The sequence below is a fragment of the Symsagittifera roscoffensis genome, chromosome 4 (genome assembly GCF_963678635.1).
Source record: "Symsagittifera roscoffensis chromosome 4, txSymRosc1.1, whole genome shotgun sequence".
Classification (NCBI taxonomy): Eukaryota; Metazoa; Xenacoelomorpha; order Acoela; family Convolutidae; genus Symsagittifera; species Symsagittifera roscoffensis.
The window spans coordinates 11,951,611-11,963,467 of NC_087065.1; the positions used below are offsets into that span (position 1 = coordinate 11,951,611).

General features: G+C 39.3%; 3 protein-coding genes across 3 annotated transcripts in view; 1 reads left to right on the forward strand and 2 right to left on the reverse strand.

Moving 5' to 3' along the window:
* The window catches only part of LOC134845161 (ubiquitin-like-conjugating enzyme ATG3), a 426,844-nt gene extending 423,223 nt beyond the window's left edge, over positions 1-3,621 (reverse strand). The window contains exon 1 of the mRNA XM_063862043.1: positions 3,600-3,621. The gene's annotated coding sequence lies outside the window, so the exon portion shown is untranslated. The remainder of the gene's footprint in view (positions 1-3,599) is intronic.
* Positions 1-3,630, reverse strand: part of LOC134845160 (mucin-19-like) — a 581,930-nt gene extending 578,300 nt beyond the window's left edge. The window contains exon 1 of the mRNA XM_063862042.1: positions 3,599-3,630. The gene's annotated coding sequence lies outside the window, so the exon portion shown is untranslated. The remainder of the gene's footprint in view (positions 1-3,598) is intronic.
* Positions 3,631-10,140: 6,510 nt separating this feature from the next.
* LOC134844250 (partner of Y14 and mago-like) lies at positions 10,141-11,282 on the forward strand. Its single transcript, XM_063860841.1, has one exon. It carries the CDS (start codon positions 10,145-10,147, stop codon positions 11,012-11,014), a length of 870 nt encoding a protein of 289 aa, XP_063716911.1. The 5' UTR covers positions 10,141-10,144; the 3' UTR covers positions 11,015-11,282.
* Positions 11,283-11,857: the final 575 nt, after the last annotated feature.

Here is an 11,857-nt window from a genome sequence, read left to right on the forward strand (position 1 = left end):
CGAAATCGGTTACGAAAAAACTATCCAACTTTTCTGGATTTGGAGCTGCAAATTTGGCTCGCTGCGGGTGCTTAGACAACAATTTTTGATAGTTATCAGTTGAAAAAGGAGCTATTTTGTCATCCGAAGCAGCAAGTCTTATTCCTCCCTGTACATTTCCTTCATCGAGCTTACTACTTATTAACTTTATTCTCTGCTCGAGATCACTCAGAGGCGGGCTTGAAACTTGGGGATGGGGTTTTGGAAGTGACACGTCATTTGCTCGAATTCTTTTATTTATCAAAGAACTCATGCTTGTGGTCTGTTTGCATCCACTTCTTTTCGGTTGCTCCAAAAAAAAACAAGAACGACGTTAAAAAAATAAGCCATTTTGTAACATCTTCTACATTGTAGACGATGTCATTTATTTTGTCCGACAGACTTTCCGCCAAGGGAACACGCGAGTCTTTTGGTACTCTCTTGAGTACTCGGACATTTGAGATGGCTGTATTAACATAATTGTCTAGCACTAAATCATTACCTATTGTTGCTTTATTAACAGATTTTACATCAACGCATAAAGGACACTGAAATTTATTTCAGTTCCAACTAAACCCAATAAGAAGCTCAGTGACAACGAAGTTAGGGCTAAAGCTGTCAGCATGAAGATCAATGACGGAAACATAAAAGCCGCTGCTCGAATTGCGTCTTCGGATGACACGCTTTCCCCAATCAATGAGGAAACACTAAAAAACTGAAAAAGAAACACCCAACTAGTGAACACCAAACTACCCATAATGTTTTTATTGATGAATCCTTTCAAGTTGAAAGTCAACTGGTTAAAAAGTGCATTCTCTCTTTCCCTTCCGGTTCCGCCGGGGGTCCCGATAAATTGACTCCACAGATTTTGAAGGACCTCATTTCGCCCGCCACTGGGGAACTTGGTAAAAAATCTTCTAGCCAGGCTTGCTCACTTTGTGAACATTGTTGCGCCAGGGAACATTCCTCCATGCTTGAGACCGTACTTTTTCTCTGCCAACCTGTTTGCGCTCGGTAAAAAAGATGGTGGTGTGCGCCCTATCGCTGTAGGCAACACCTTGCGGCGACTTGTCTCTAAGTGTGCGGGAATTACTGAGAAAACTAATCGCAAGACGAGATATGGGCATCTGCAGCTCGGCTACGGCTGTAACAAAGGAGCTGAAGCGGCGGCGCATGCGGTGAGAACTTTGGTGTCTACTGACCTTCCGGAAGATTTTGTTATCGTCAAGATTGATTTCCGCAATGCTTTCAACTCCTTCTCGCGAGAAAAACTACTGGACACCGTCGAAGTCAAGTCACCGGCAATTTACAATTACTCGGCTCTAGCGTACGCAACTCCGAGTTATTTATTTTTCGGGAGTTTTGTTATTATGTCGGAAGTTGGCGTCCAGCAAGGGGATCCCGAGGGCCCACCGCTCTTCTCGGACCTAATCATGGACATTATCGATCGCCTTTCCTCGCTCCTGAATTTTTGGTATCTTGATGATGGGAACCTGGGCGACAGAGCTGGAGTTGCTTTAGCCGACTTGTCAAAAAAAATCGAGGCTGCTGCAAACCTTGGTCTTGAACTGAACTCGTCTAAGTGCGAACTTGTCTTTCTGGGTTGCCCTGACGACGACCTTAAAGCCTCGATTTTATCTGATTTTAATCGAATCTGTCCGAAGATTGAAGTTACTGATCTTAAAGACCTTGTCATCCTTGGTGCTCCTATAGGCGAAGAAGCAAGAAGGACACTTCTTACTGGGGAAAAACAAAAACTCGACAACATGTGTGACTTTCTCGAAAACGTCGATGGCCACCACGCGCTTTTTCTGCTTAGAAACTGTTTGAGTCTGCCCAAATTGTTGTACTTTTTGCGAACTGCGTGCTGCTTCAAGGAGGAGGATCTTCTTCGTGAGTACGACAAACTAGTTGTGAGCGCCCTTTCTCGATGTGCCAATGTTAGGCTCGATGCTAACAGCCAGCTGCAGTCTCTGTTGCCTTCTTCTTCTGGTGGTCTTGGTCTGATGTCTGCTTTCCATCTCGCGCTTCCTGCATTTCTTGCGTCTGCGATTGGTTTTGGTAGGCTGACCCAAACCATTCTTAGTAAGTTTGACATCAGCGATGATGCGGACATTACCTTGGCTTTTGCCTCTTGGTCATCCAAAACAGGGTTACAGAATGCGCCATCACAACCTGAGCTTCAGAAGTCTTGGACAGCTCCGATCTACAAAATGTTATCTTCCGAACTTCTTGATAGTCTTGATGACATTGGTAGGAAGCGTTTTTGGTGCTTTCAGGGTAAACTTCCTGCTGCTTGGTTGAATGCATTGCCTTTTAGTCACTAGGTTTAAAACTCACCAATTCTCAACTCAGAATCTCGGTCGGCCTTCGACTCGGGACTCTTCTGTGCGTTGAACATGTCTGTGTTTGCGGCAAGTCAGTCGACCGCTCGGGCTGGCATGGTTTGTCTTGTTCTCGCAGCGCTGGGAGGTTCGCCAGGCACTCTATGTTGAATCAAATTATTGAAGATTCACTTGGCACTCTTCAAATACATTCCATTTTGGAACCACCGGGTCTTAGCCGCACTGATTTCAAGAGACCTGATGGACTATCTTTGATTCCTTGGATTCGTGGGTCTTCTCTCGTCTGGGATGCCACGGTTGTAGATGGTTTAGCGCCCTCCAGGCTCCATGGTGGTGACTTGTATGCCGGTAAAGCTGCAACTGAAGCTGAAGATCTGAAAGCGAAGAAATATGAGCCTTTAGTCTGAGATGGATATTTTTTCCAGGCAGTTGCCTTTGAGAGACAGGGAGAATGCGGCAGTGACACCCTCAGGTTTATTCGTGATCTTGGTAGACGCCTTACTGATGCCACCCATGAAACTCGTGCACCATCTTTCTTAAAACAGCGTATTTCAGTAGCACTTCAGATTGGGAACGCGGCATCCGTTCTTGGGACAATAAAGCCCACTGACTCTCTTGAAGACATTTTTTTTTAATCTCTGAGCCTTTATTTTTTCTGGTCTTAGCTTCCTTTCCCTTTTCATCATTGTATATTTGTATTTTGTACATACATTTGTACATAATGTTTGGTTATTTTAAAGAATTAATTCTTTTTAAAAAAACACTGAAACCATTGGGTTTTCTTAGAGTCGCTAAGAGAAATATTTACACAACTGATATGATACCAACTAGAACAACAATCACATCTAATCCAATTTATGAGTCCTGAAGGTTTTAAGCAATCTTTGCTTGTACACTCTTTGTTGTTTTTCCTCATCTTGACGCAGCATAAACGTTATGTAGAGGGCGACTGAACTAACCCATGATAAGCGGTTAGTGGAAATTTTACAAATCAGCAAATAAAAAAAAGACAACTAAATTAATTTAAATTTTAAAATCGAATTATAAAAATCAAAAACAAGGAACAATCTCACCCGAGCTCAGTAGGTCCAGCGGCGCACCACCAGACTCCTCAAGCCAGTTCCAGTTTCCCACCTCCCCACAGAAAGCCACTTGACAGACCTGTCTCTAAAATCCCTCAGAGGGCGCCATTCAATTCCATCAGGGCACAGCAGTCGCAGTCATACTTTTGCTTCATCTATTTAATAAGTTTATCACAACAATTAGGCTAAATTGACTATATGGTCCAAAAACTTCTCCGGTTTGACAAGAACCAATTGACTACCGAAAAAGTTTTCGAACTTTACTTAAATAACATAATTGCAATACAGAAGTCAATTCCAGAGTCGTCGTTTACATGATTAGAGTTTATGAATTTTTTGGAATGGTTTTTGTCTAGTTATGTAGAGATATGATTCAGAAGAGATACTTTCCTTTGGCTTTCGGGCTTTGAAGGCCTGCTTTCCGAAATTTTTAATTCGACCAATTGATTTAGTTCCCCATTTAATTTTTCTGTTTTTCTTCCACATTTTTCTTCTGTAATATGCCTTCTAAGTTTTTATGATTTTGATTATAATATTTACTCTGACTTTGTAGATTTGTCACTGAGGTATTAGCCGTGCGATTAAAGGTCTAGGTTTTGCACAAAAGTTTTCACAAAAACAAATACAATCAATGCGCATGGGATCTGTTGAATCCAGTTAATTTCAAAATGATTCAACCTTTTTCAGAATTTCAATCTCTGCAACTCGTTTATTAAGTCCGGGATAATTGCTCTTCATTTTTTGCCTTTACCAAGAATCTTCATTTCATCTGAAATTTCTACGTTGTATTTTTTATTGAAAAAACTAATGAACATCTGTAAGTCTTTCAATTTTTTGAAGTATAGCAGTGGTAGGACGATTGTTTTAAACAGCCTATATCCAACCTTTCCACATCCATCTCATTGGTACCTTGTGAAAAGATTCGATTGATTGGTAATCAGATCATCGTAGTTCCCAGCACTCAAATGCAAACAACAGCTCTCTATAAACGTTATTGATTCTATCGATAGCAGCGGAGAAGTACTTCGTCGCAGGGGAAAGAAGGATTTCAATGCTTTGCCGATTCTGTATTTGGCATAGTCACGCCAAGGTGGGTTTTGTTTATGGTCAGACCAACATCTTTTACTGGTTGTTTCTTTTCAATCAGTTTGTCACCAAAACCCGATTTTTTTGGTCTTGTTTTCGAGTTCTCATTGTCGGCCTTTCCTAGAGGGATGACCGTCTCCACCTCTGTGAGAAGGTCATCTGACAGCTTAGGACCTTGAGTGCAAAAGTCAGTAAAGATTGCAAGGCAATTATTTTCTTGTTTTCCTGAGTTCTGTTGTTTGCTTTCGGGTACAATAAAAAGTACCAGATTGATTTTGCGCCTCTTCAAGACTTCCTGTTCACATTCTTGTTGCTCGAGCTTTTCATTCTTTATCTTTATGCGTGTTGAAAACCAAGATCAATGTTGAAGAATGAATTGTAAAGCTTTTCGCATAATGTGTTAGCATCATCAGATACTGAAAATTAAAAATAAATGAAATTCTATTATATATTTAAATGCGGGCTTCACTATCTCGCCATGTTTATGCTTTTTCAACGTATTATTTTTGCATGTTTACGCTATATCGTATATTGCAATGGTTAAGATTTTTTTTTAGATTTTCCCATTTGATGTTAGTGGTTATTTTACCGAGTTTAAATTAAGCATTCCAATATCGAATTAGGGGTTGCGAATTTGGCCTCCAATTTTGAATGCCCGAATCATTTTAGTTAATGAGATAAGACGATTTTTGAAATTTTTTCAAAAATTTTCAGAAATTTCTAACAAAATAATTTACAACACTTGAAGTTCCCAACCCTGTAGTTGGGTGCTGTCCGAGTACTCTAAGGAGTTACAAATCTTGCCTCCAAATATGACTGCTCAATTCTTTGTAGTTTTCGAGATATGACGTTTTTTGTGATTTTTTCAAAAGTTTTCAGAAAACTTAATTTAATTTATACTCTTTAAAAAGCTGAAATTCCCAACCCTGTAGTTGAGTGCTGTCAGAGTACTATCAAGGATCGCGAATCTTGCCTCCCAGTATGACTGCTCAAATCCTTGTAGTTTTCGAGATGTGACGTTTTTTGTGATTTTTTCAAAGTTTAAATTAATTATTTTTCAAAATTTGAAATTCCATCCGCTATAGTTCGGTGTTATCAGGGTACTCTAAAGAATTGCAAATCTTGCCACTTGCGACTGCTAAACGCGACTGCTCAAATTCTTTTAGTTTCCGAGATGTGACGTTTTTTGATTTTTTCAAAGTTTCTCAAAGAACTGATCAACAAAGAAATTCAAAAAATTTGAAACTACTAACTTGATGAAGATACAACCTTTTTGTCAGCGTACACACAGGCGTCTCAAATCTTGCCTCCTAAAATGAATGCTCAAATCCTTTTAGTTTCCGTGATAAGACGTTTTTTCAGTTTTTTTTTTCGGGAAACTTAGGTTTAAAAAAATTCACAAAATTTTGGATTCCTAACCCTATAGTAGGGTGCTCTCAGGGACTCCCAGTGGTTGCAAATCTGGCCTCCAAATTTCTCCAGAGGCCCTTTAAGTTTTCAGGATGCCGCTTTTAAAATGGGAATTGAAAAATTTCGAAATTACCAACCCTGTAATTGGGTGCAGTCAGAGTACACTAAAAGTTTGCAGATGTTGTTTCCAATATGTGCGTTTTTTCATGAGTTGTCGAAAAATTTCGAAGCACCGAAGGTGCGTTGAACGCTAGTATTTGTGACATCTATAAAAGAGATGCAACATTCAGAAACATTTATTTTTACACATATTTTACAAAACCATAATAAACCAGGTGATTTCTGCATGGCGCGCTAGATGGTTGATGCAGCTCTTGAGCAATCACCAGCTAGATACCAGTCACCGCACTTGAAACAGGAAAACGATTAATCTTTGCAATCATTCTTACATTTCCCGCAAGGGAATTTAACTGCTTGGTTTCTCGGTTTTTCAGGCATATTTAATTGCAGGGAAAATAGTTTGAAATAAAAGGAAAGAGTCAATCTAGATGAATCCTCACTGCGGCCCCTTTTAACAACTGAAGATCACCAATGCGAGGTTCTCACAATATGTATGTTTAAGTAAGTTCATTTACTATCTAGCCAGAACTAACGAAGTTACTATCTACGAAGTACAGAACTAAATAGAAATTACTTCTAAATGATTTCCGGTTGACAATTCTTCTCTCACTGGCGCTCACTCTTTGACTTATTAACTTCTTCGTCTTCTTCGACTCCTTGTTTCTGTTCTTCTTCTTTGACTCCTTTTTCCTGATTTTTGATGATATCCTCTGTCACCATCAAGTCTTATAAAGGACCACCACTGTTCCTGCAAATAGTTGTAAGATGGGCGCCAAGTGCCAGCGATGGATGGTTTTCTCCGAGGTTTGCTAAAACGTTGACCTCCTTGCTTTTGCAGCTCGGTATGGAATTTTGTTGAGCCTGTCAGATAATGATCTGCAATTTCAGTTCCGCAGCTCTCGGAAGATGTCAGCAAGGGATTTTCTCCCCGTGTACAAGATTGTCTCGATTCTGTCCTGGTGTTTCTTGAGTATTGACAACAATCCTTCTAAGCTCTAGTTGCAGTGTAATTTTTGTTCTTTTTCGAGATTTTTGTTGTAGTTTCGAGATTTTTGTTTCAACGCTAAACTATAGTCCAGGTTTAAACGTGGCTAAAGTTTATAAAACTTAATTTCTGAAATTATGGTCCATGTGTAACATGGCTAAAATTCATCAAACTGACAGTTCAGACTCGGAAATATTCCCAGTACGAAATGTTATAAGAATTTATGTAACATTCGCCCAGACATTACACATTGATGGAGCGTAGAAAAAGCACCTATTGACGACTGGCTGACTCGTTTTTCACCGTCTTGACCTACCCTATGTTACCATTTTTAGGCCATCGGCCAAACGAATTTTGATCAGCCTTCGCTTACTTGCGAAAATAATCACATAGCTGGGTCTCAGATCCCCAGACAACGTGTTACTTTTAAAAACGCGTCTAGAAAACCATAATTTAATGTTTTTAGTGACAGTTATATATTAAATCCATTAGAGATGGATTGACCCTGTCCTCAACTCTTACTGCTCATGTACTGAATTGCTAAACAATATTGGAGTAAATTAAATACGTTAGGGCATTACAGCAGCTAAAATGTGTGTTTAAAGTCTCTCACAGTCTCTGGGCAACAGGCCTCTAATTCTGTACTCTCCCGGAGATAACGTCGTTATCTCTCCGTTCTTTTTGACGTTCATCGGCAGGTTCGACTGTGCCAATCCGGGGGAATGAAACATTACGAACAGAAAACTAAAAAATCTGAAAATTTATAGGAAAATGTTATTAAAGATTACGTAATTTTAAGTAATTACAGTTATATAATTTTGGTTGACTCAGTAATTTTATGAGCTTTTTTATGTTTGTCCCTTTTTCAAGATTTTTGATCGTTCTGTAAAAATAGTTTAAAAAATCTAATCCTGATGATGCACAAATTGTAAGAAAACGTTTGAATTGGACATTTTAAACACATCATATTGTTAATAATGACGCGCCAGGTAACTATCTTGAATTTTATGTTAAGCACACCCCGTCCTGTGAGATGGTTCTGTAGAATCTTCAGTGGGTTCTTGTTGTTCCGATTGAAGCTTAGTCCACCGATGCTGTAGGTTTTTACGAACAACTGTCGTCAAATTCGGTATGGTACGCACTTCAGAGTATTTATCAGAAAGCTAGCTCCAATAATAAACAATTGCCGGACTCTAAAATGCCTCACGCGAGCGTTTGGGTTCAATTCCAATGGTGGAACGGCACATTTTTTTGAGATATCAGTCTACTGACATGGAGCCTGCTCGATCGGGTTGACATCGTCCTCATATATAATTTGCAACTAATTTTAATTACGCTTGTGACAAGCAAACGTCATCAAATTGGAATATAGACTGTGTTCGGAATAACATTTTTTAACAAAATCAGTTGAATCATTTGATGAAATAAGTACAAATTTCTGGAACATTTGGTCTAGAGGTAACGACTGTGCCTGGAGTAAGGTCCTGGGCTCGAATCTGGTCAGGACTAGTTTTTTTTCAAACGAAATAATCCGTTCCAAATTAATTTTCGGCCTTTGTTTCTCTGCTTATGCGTTGTCGGTTTAATTGCCACATCACTGTTTCTTAAGCTGAAAGCAATTTTCCGTTGTTAGTGATAAAATTATTTATTCCTGTAATTGTAAATTTAAATCTTTTTTGTATTTTTTTTTTGGTTAAAAGAGATATTCGCTTCAATTGTTTCACCTCGTTGTTTTGGCTCAGTGACTTGATTTTACGTCGTCAGAAGAGTAGAATTTATGTTTTCATCTTTGTCTTTCCGGAGGGTGGAGGAGCGGCGTCAAATTTCGTGAGTTTTCAAAACGTTTTTCCTGAAAACGTTTTGCTTTCGTCTCAACGAGAGTGTACAAAGCTTTTATTGGCTTAGTTGCCGCTCGATGAATGTTAGTGAAGACTTATTCAACGCCAGCGTTTTTGTTTCTGGGCGTATTTTCCTCAAATAGGGCATCATTCTAGACAAAATTTCGAAGTCTTTGTTGTTTTTTTTTGGTAGCTTGCAATGCTATGTTTGCAATGCTATCTTGAGTGGCTCTGATTCGCATCTATGTAAATTTATCACAGCAACCAGACAGATTTTTGTTTGAATTTTTGTTGATTGAAAATAAAGTAACTCCATTTCTGCATCATTATATTTTTGTTTTACTTTTTGTTTGCCGTATTTGGCTGATTATTATAGCTCGGTACCTTTGCGTGAATGTTTGTATCGGGGTGGGGGGGGGGGGGGAGTCTCGAGTTTCAAAATATTTTATTGGTGCTAGTTACGAAGCAGTGCTAGTTATATAATTGATTGACGTTGTTTTTCTTACAGCCAAAGTTGCGAACCGAATTGATGCACACGTGAGTTTTCGAAATCCAAAAGGCCTTAAAAAACTGATCTTAGCCCTCATGTGGAAAGACGCCAACGAACGATTTTCAAACAGCAGTTTGTTTTCATGGCAGCCATGCTGCGATTGTGCAAAATGTCGAAACATATGGACTATCTTCTAACAAAAGAGAAAAATGATGATTATGCCCTCGAGTATTACTGGGAATACAAAACATCAACATGACAGCTGATTTTTAAGCGCGAATACTTATCTATCTGTGATTTGGCTCAGTATGACGGTAAAGGATTGGCTCAAGGAACCTGTCCATCGAGATCCACTTGCGCTAAGGCAGGGCCGAAAGAAACGGCTGAACTTGTTTCTTCTATTTGCACAAAGAATGTACGCTGCTAGTTGCAGTCAAACTTGTGAATGAGTGTCAGTTTTAGTTGCGAAATCTTTTCAGCCAATCAGATTTTGTTTATTTAGTCTTTGGATTATTCATCTCTTGATTTGGCCTTTGAGCGTTTGATGTTTTTTGTCGAATTGGGCTTCAGATCACATCACGCTTGCCAAAAAACAGGTATCTCGACAACCTGAGAGCATCGAAGCTAGTAACTTCTTAGGTTGAGCAGAAGAGGTTGAGTTGTCTGACTTTTACATGCAGTTGTGTAATTTTTTTTCTACAATTTGCTCCAACCGTAAGCGGCTACAGTATGTGTTCTAAAATAGATTTGCTTTGGCTTCAGATGAAGTAATGGCCAGCACTGCGATAGTTAGTGGGGACCATCCGAATGCCATCAGAAAAACAGACGGAGAGCTGTACCTACCTGCATCTCAACGCAGTGATGGATCATGGAGACCGGAGCGAAAGATCAAGGACGGATATGTTCCACAAGATGAAGTACCCAGATACGTAGCGCCAAGTATCAAACCATTTGATGTTCATCATATGAAAGGATTGCACGATGTTTCGCCTCCGAGGAAAGAAATCCCGGGAGCTGTGTTTATTGACGGAGGAGATGACGGTATTCCGAAAAGCAAAAGTGCTCAGAAAAGAGCCAAAAAGAAAGAAAAAGAGCGGCTTCAGAAAGACTTGGATAAGCTAAATATTAAAGAGAAAGAAGGAAGTGGTGACGCCAAAGAGAAAAGCGTTACGAAAAAGGCAGCTAAAGTTCCACCTGCGCCTGCTCCAGAAGTCAAAAATGTGGCTGCTCTAAGCTACCCGAGTGATATATTCAACGAGGAACAGCTTCCGTCACCACCCGTTGATACAAGCTGGCAGACTGTTCCCAAAGGGAAAACGCAATCAGCTGGCCCAATCAAAGCTGCAGCAACTGTCTCTGGACGAAACGTTGTTGTCGCACCGGTAGCCAACGCGCCACCTGCTGCCAAAAAGAGTGGAACCAAGAATGTTTCGAGCAATAAACCAGGGTCGGCCAAGAGTGCAAACGATGTCCCCGAAGATGTCCGGAAGCAAGTTCGGAACTTGAAGAAAAAACTGGGACAAATAACCAAACTGGAAGAACGTAAAAAGAACGGAGATACTCTCAGTGCAGACGAAATCAATAAAATAGAAAATAAAGCAACGGTATTGGCCGAGTTGGCATCGTTTCCCGACGTATAGTTATTGTTTTAGTATTTTTTCAAATCATAGCTGACTGGTTGATTATCGACAGTCCCTAAGTTAAGTAACACGTGTTCACAATTTTGTTACAATCAAGTAGATCTTATATCTTATTCGTCCTCCTGCGTTAGTTAATTCTAGGCAAACGCTTCAATGTTATAAACTAATTGCATCAGTTTTTACTTCTACTTTGTTGTGAAATTAATATTTTATTTTTAAGATAGATACTTCAAATCTGCAGGGAAAATTGAGAAAAAATTGTTTGTCATCTTTTCTTTTTCATTTTTTTTTATAGTAAATGGTCAGAGTAATTGTAGTTTTGTTAGTCATTTAGAAAAAGATAGGTCAAAATTTTGTTGCTTGCTGTTGTTTGATCAACTAGAGTTTGTTTCAGATATTAGTGTTCATGAGTTCGATGAGCGAGAAAACGATTTTTCTGCCAGAACATGTCACCGAGAAAGTTCTCTGTGTGTTAACGGAATCCACAATGCGTGGCAGAGAAGGGCCACAACATCAAGAGAATGAAATGCGTGAAATATTGATATTCAACGATTTATTTGCAATCTTTTCAATTTTTTTTCTACCATTAACTAATGACTTTTTGGTTGTATCTAAAATTCAATTATCTTGTATGGATGACTGACTTAATGGACTGCTCTTGTGCAAGGTTTATTTTATGAGCTATGACTCTGGAAGAGTGAGTAGTTTTTCTGTCAGCTAAGTTCAAAGTTGGAGTCTATCATCTTCGGCTTTCCAAACAGTTTTGTTTACAAGATTTTCTGGGAAGTTTACCCGAGACTCAATCAAGGCTTCAGTATTTAGTGACCTGTTTTTGTTATGAAG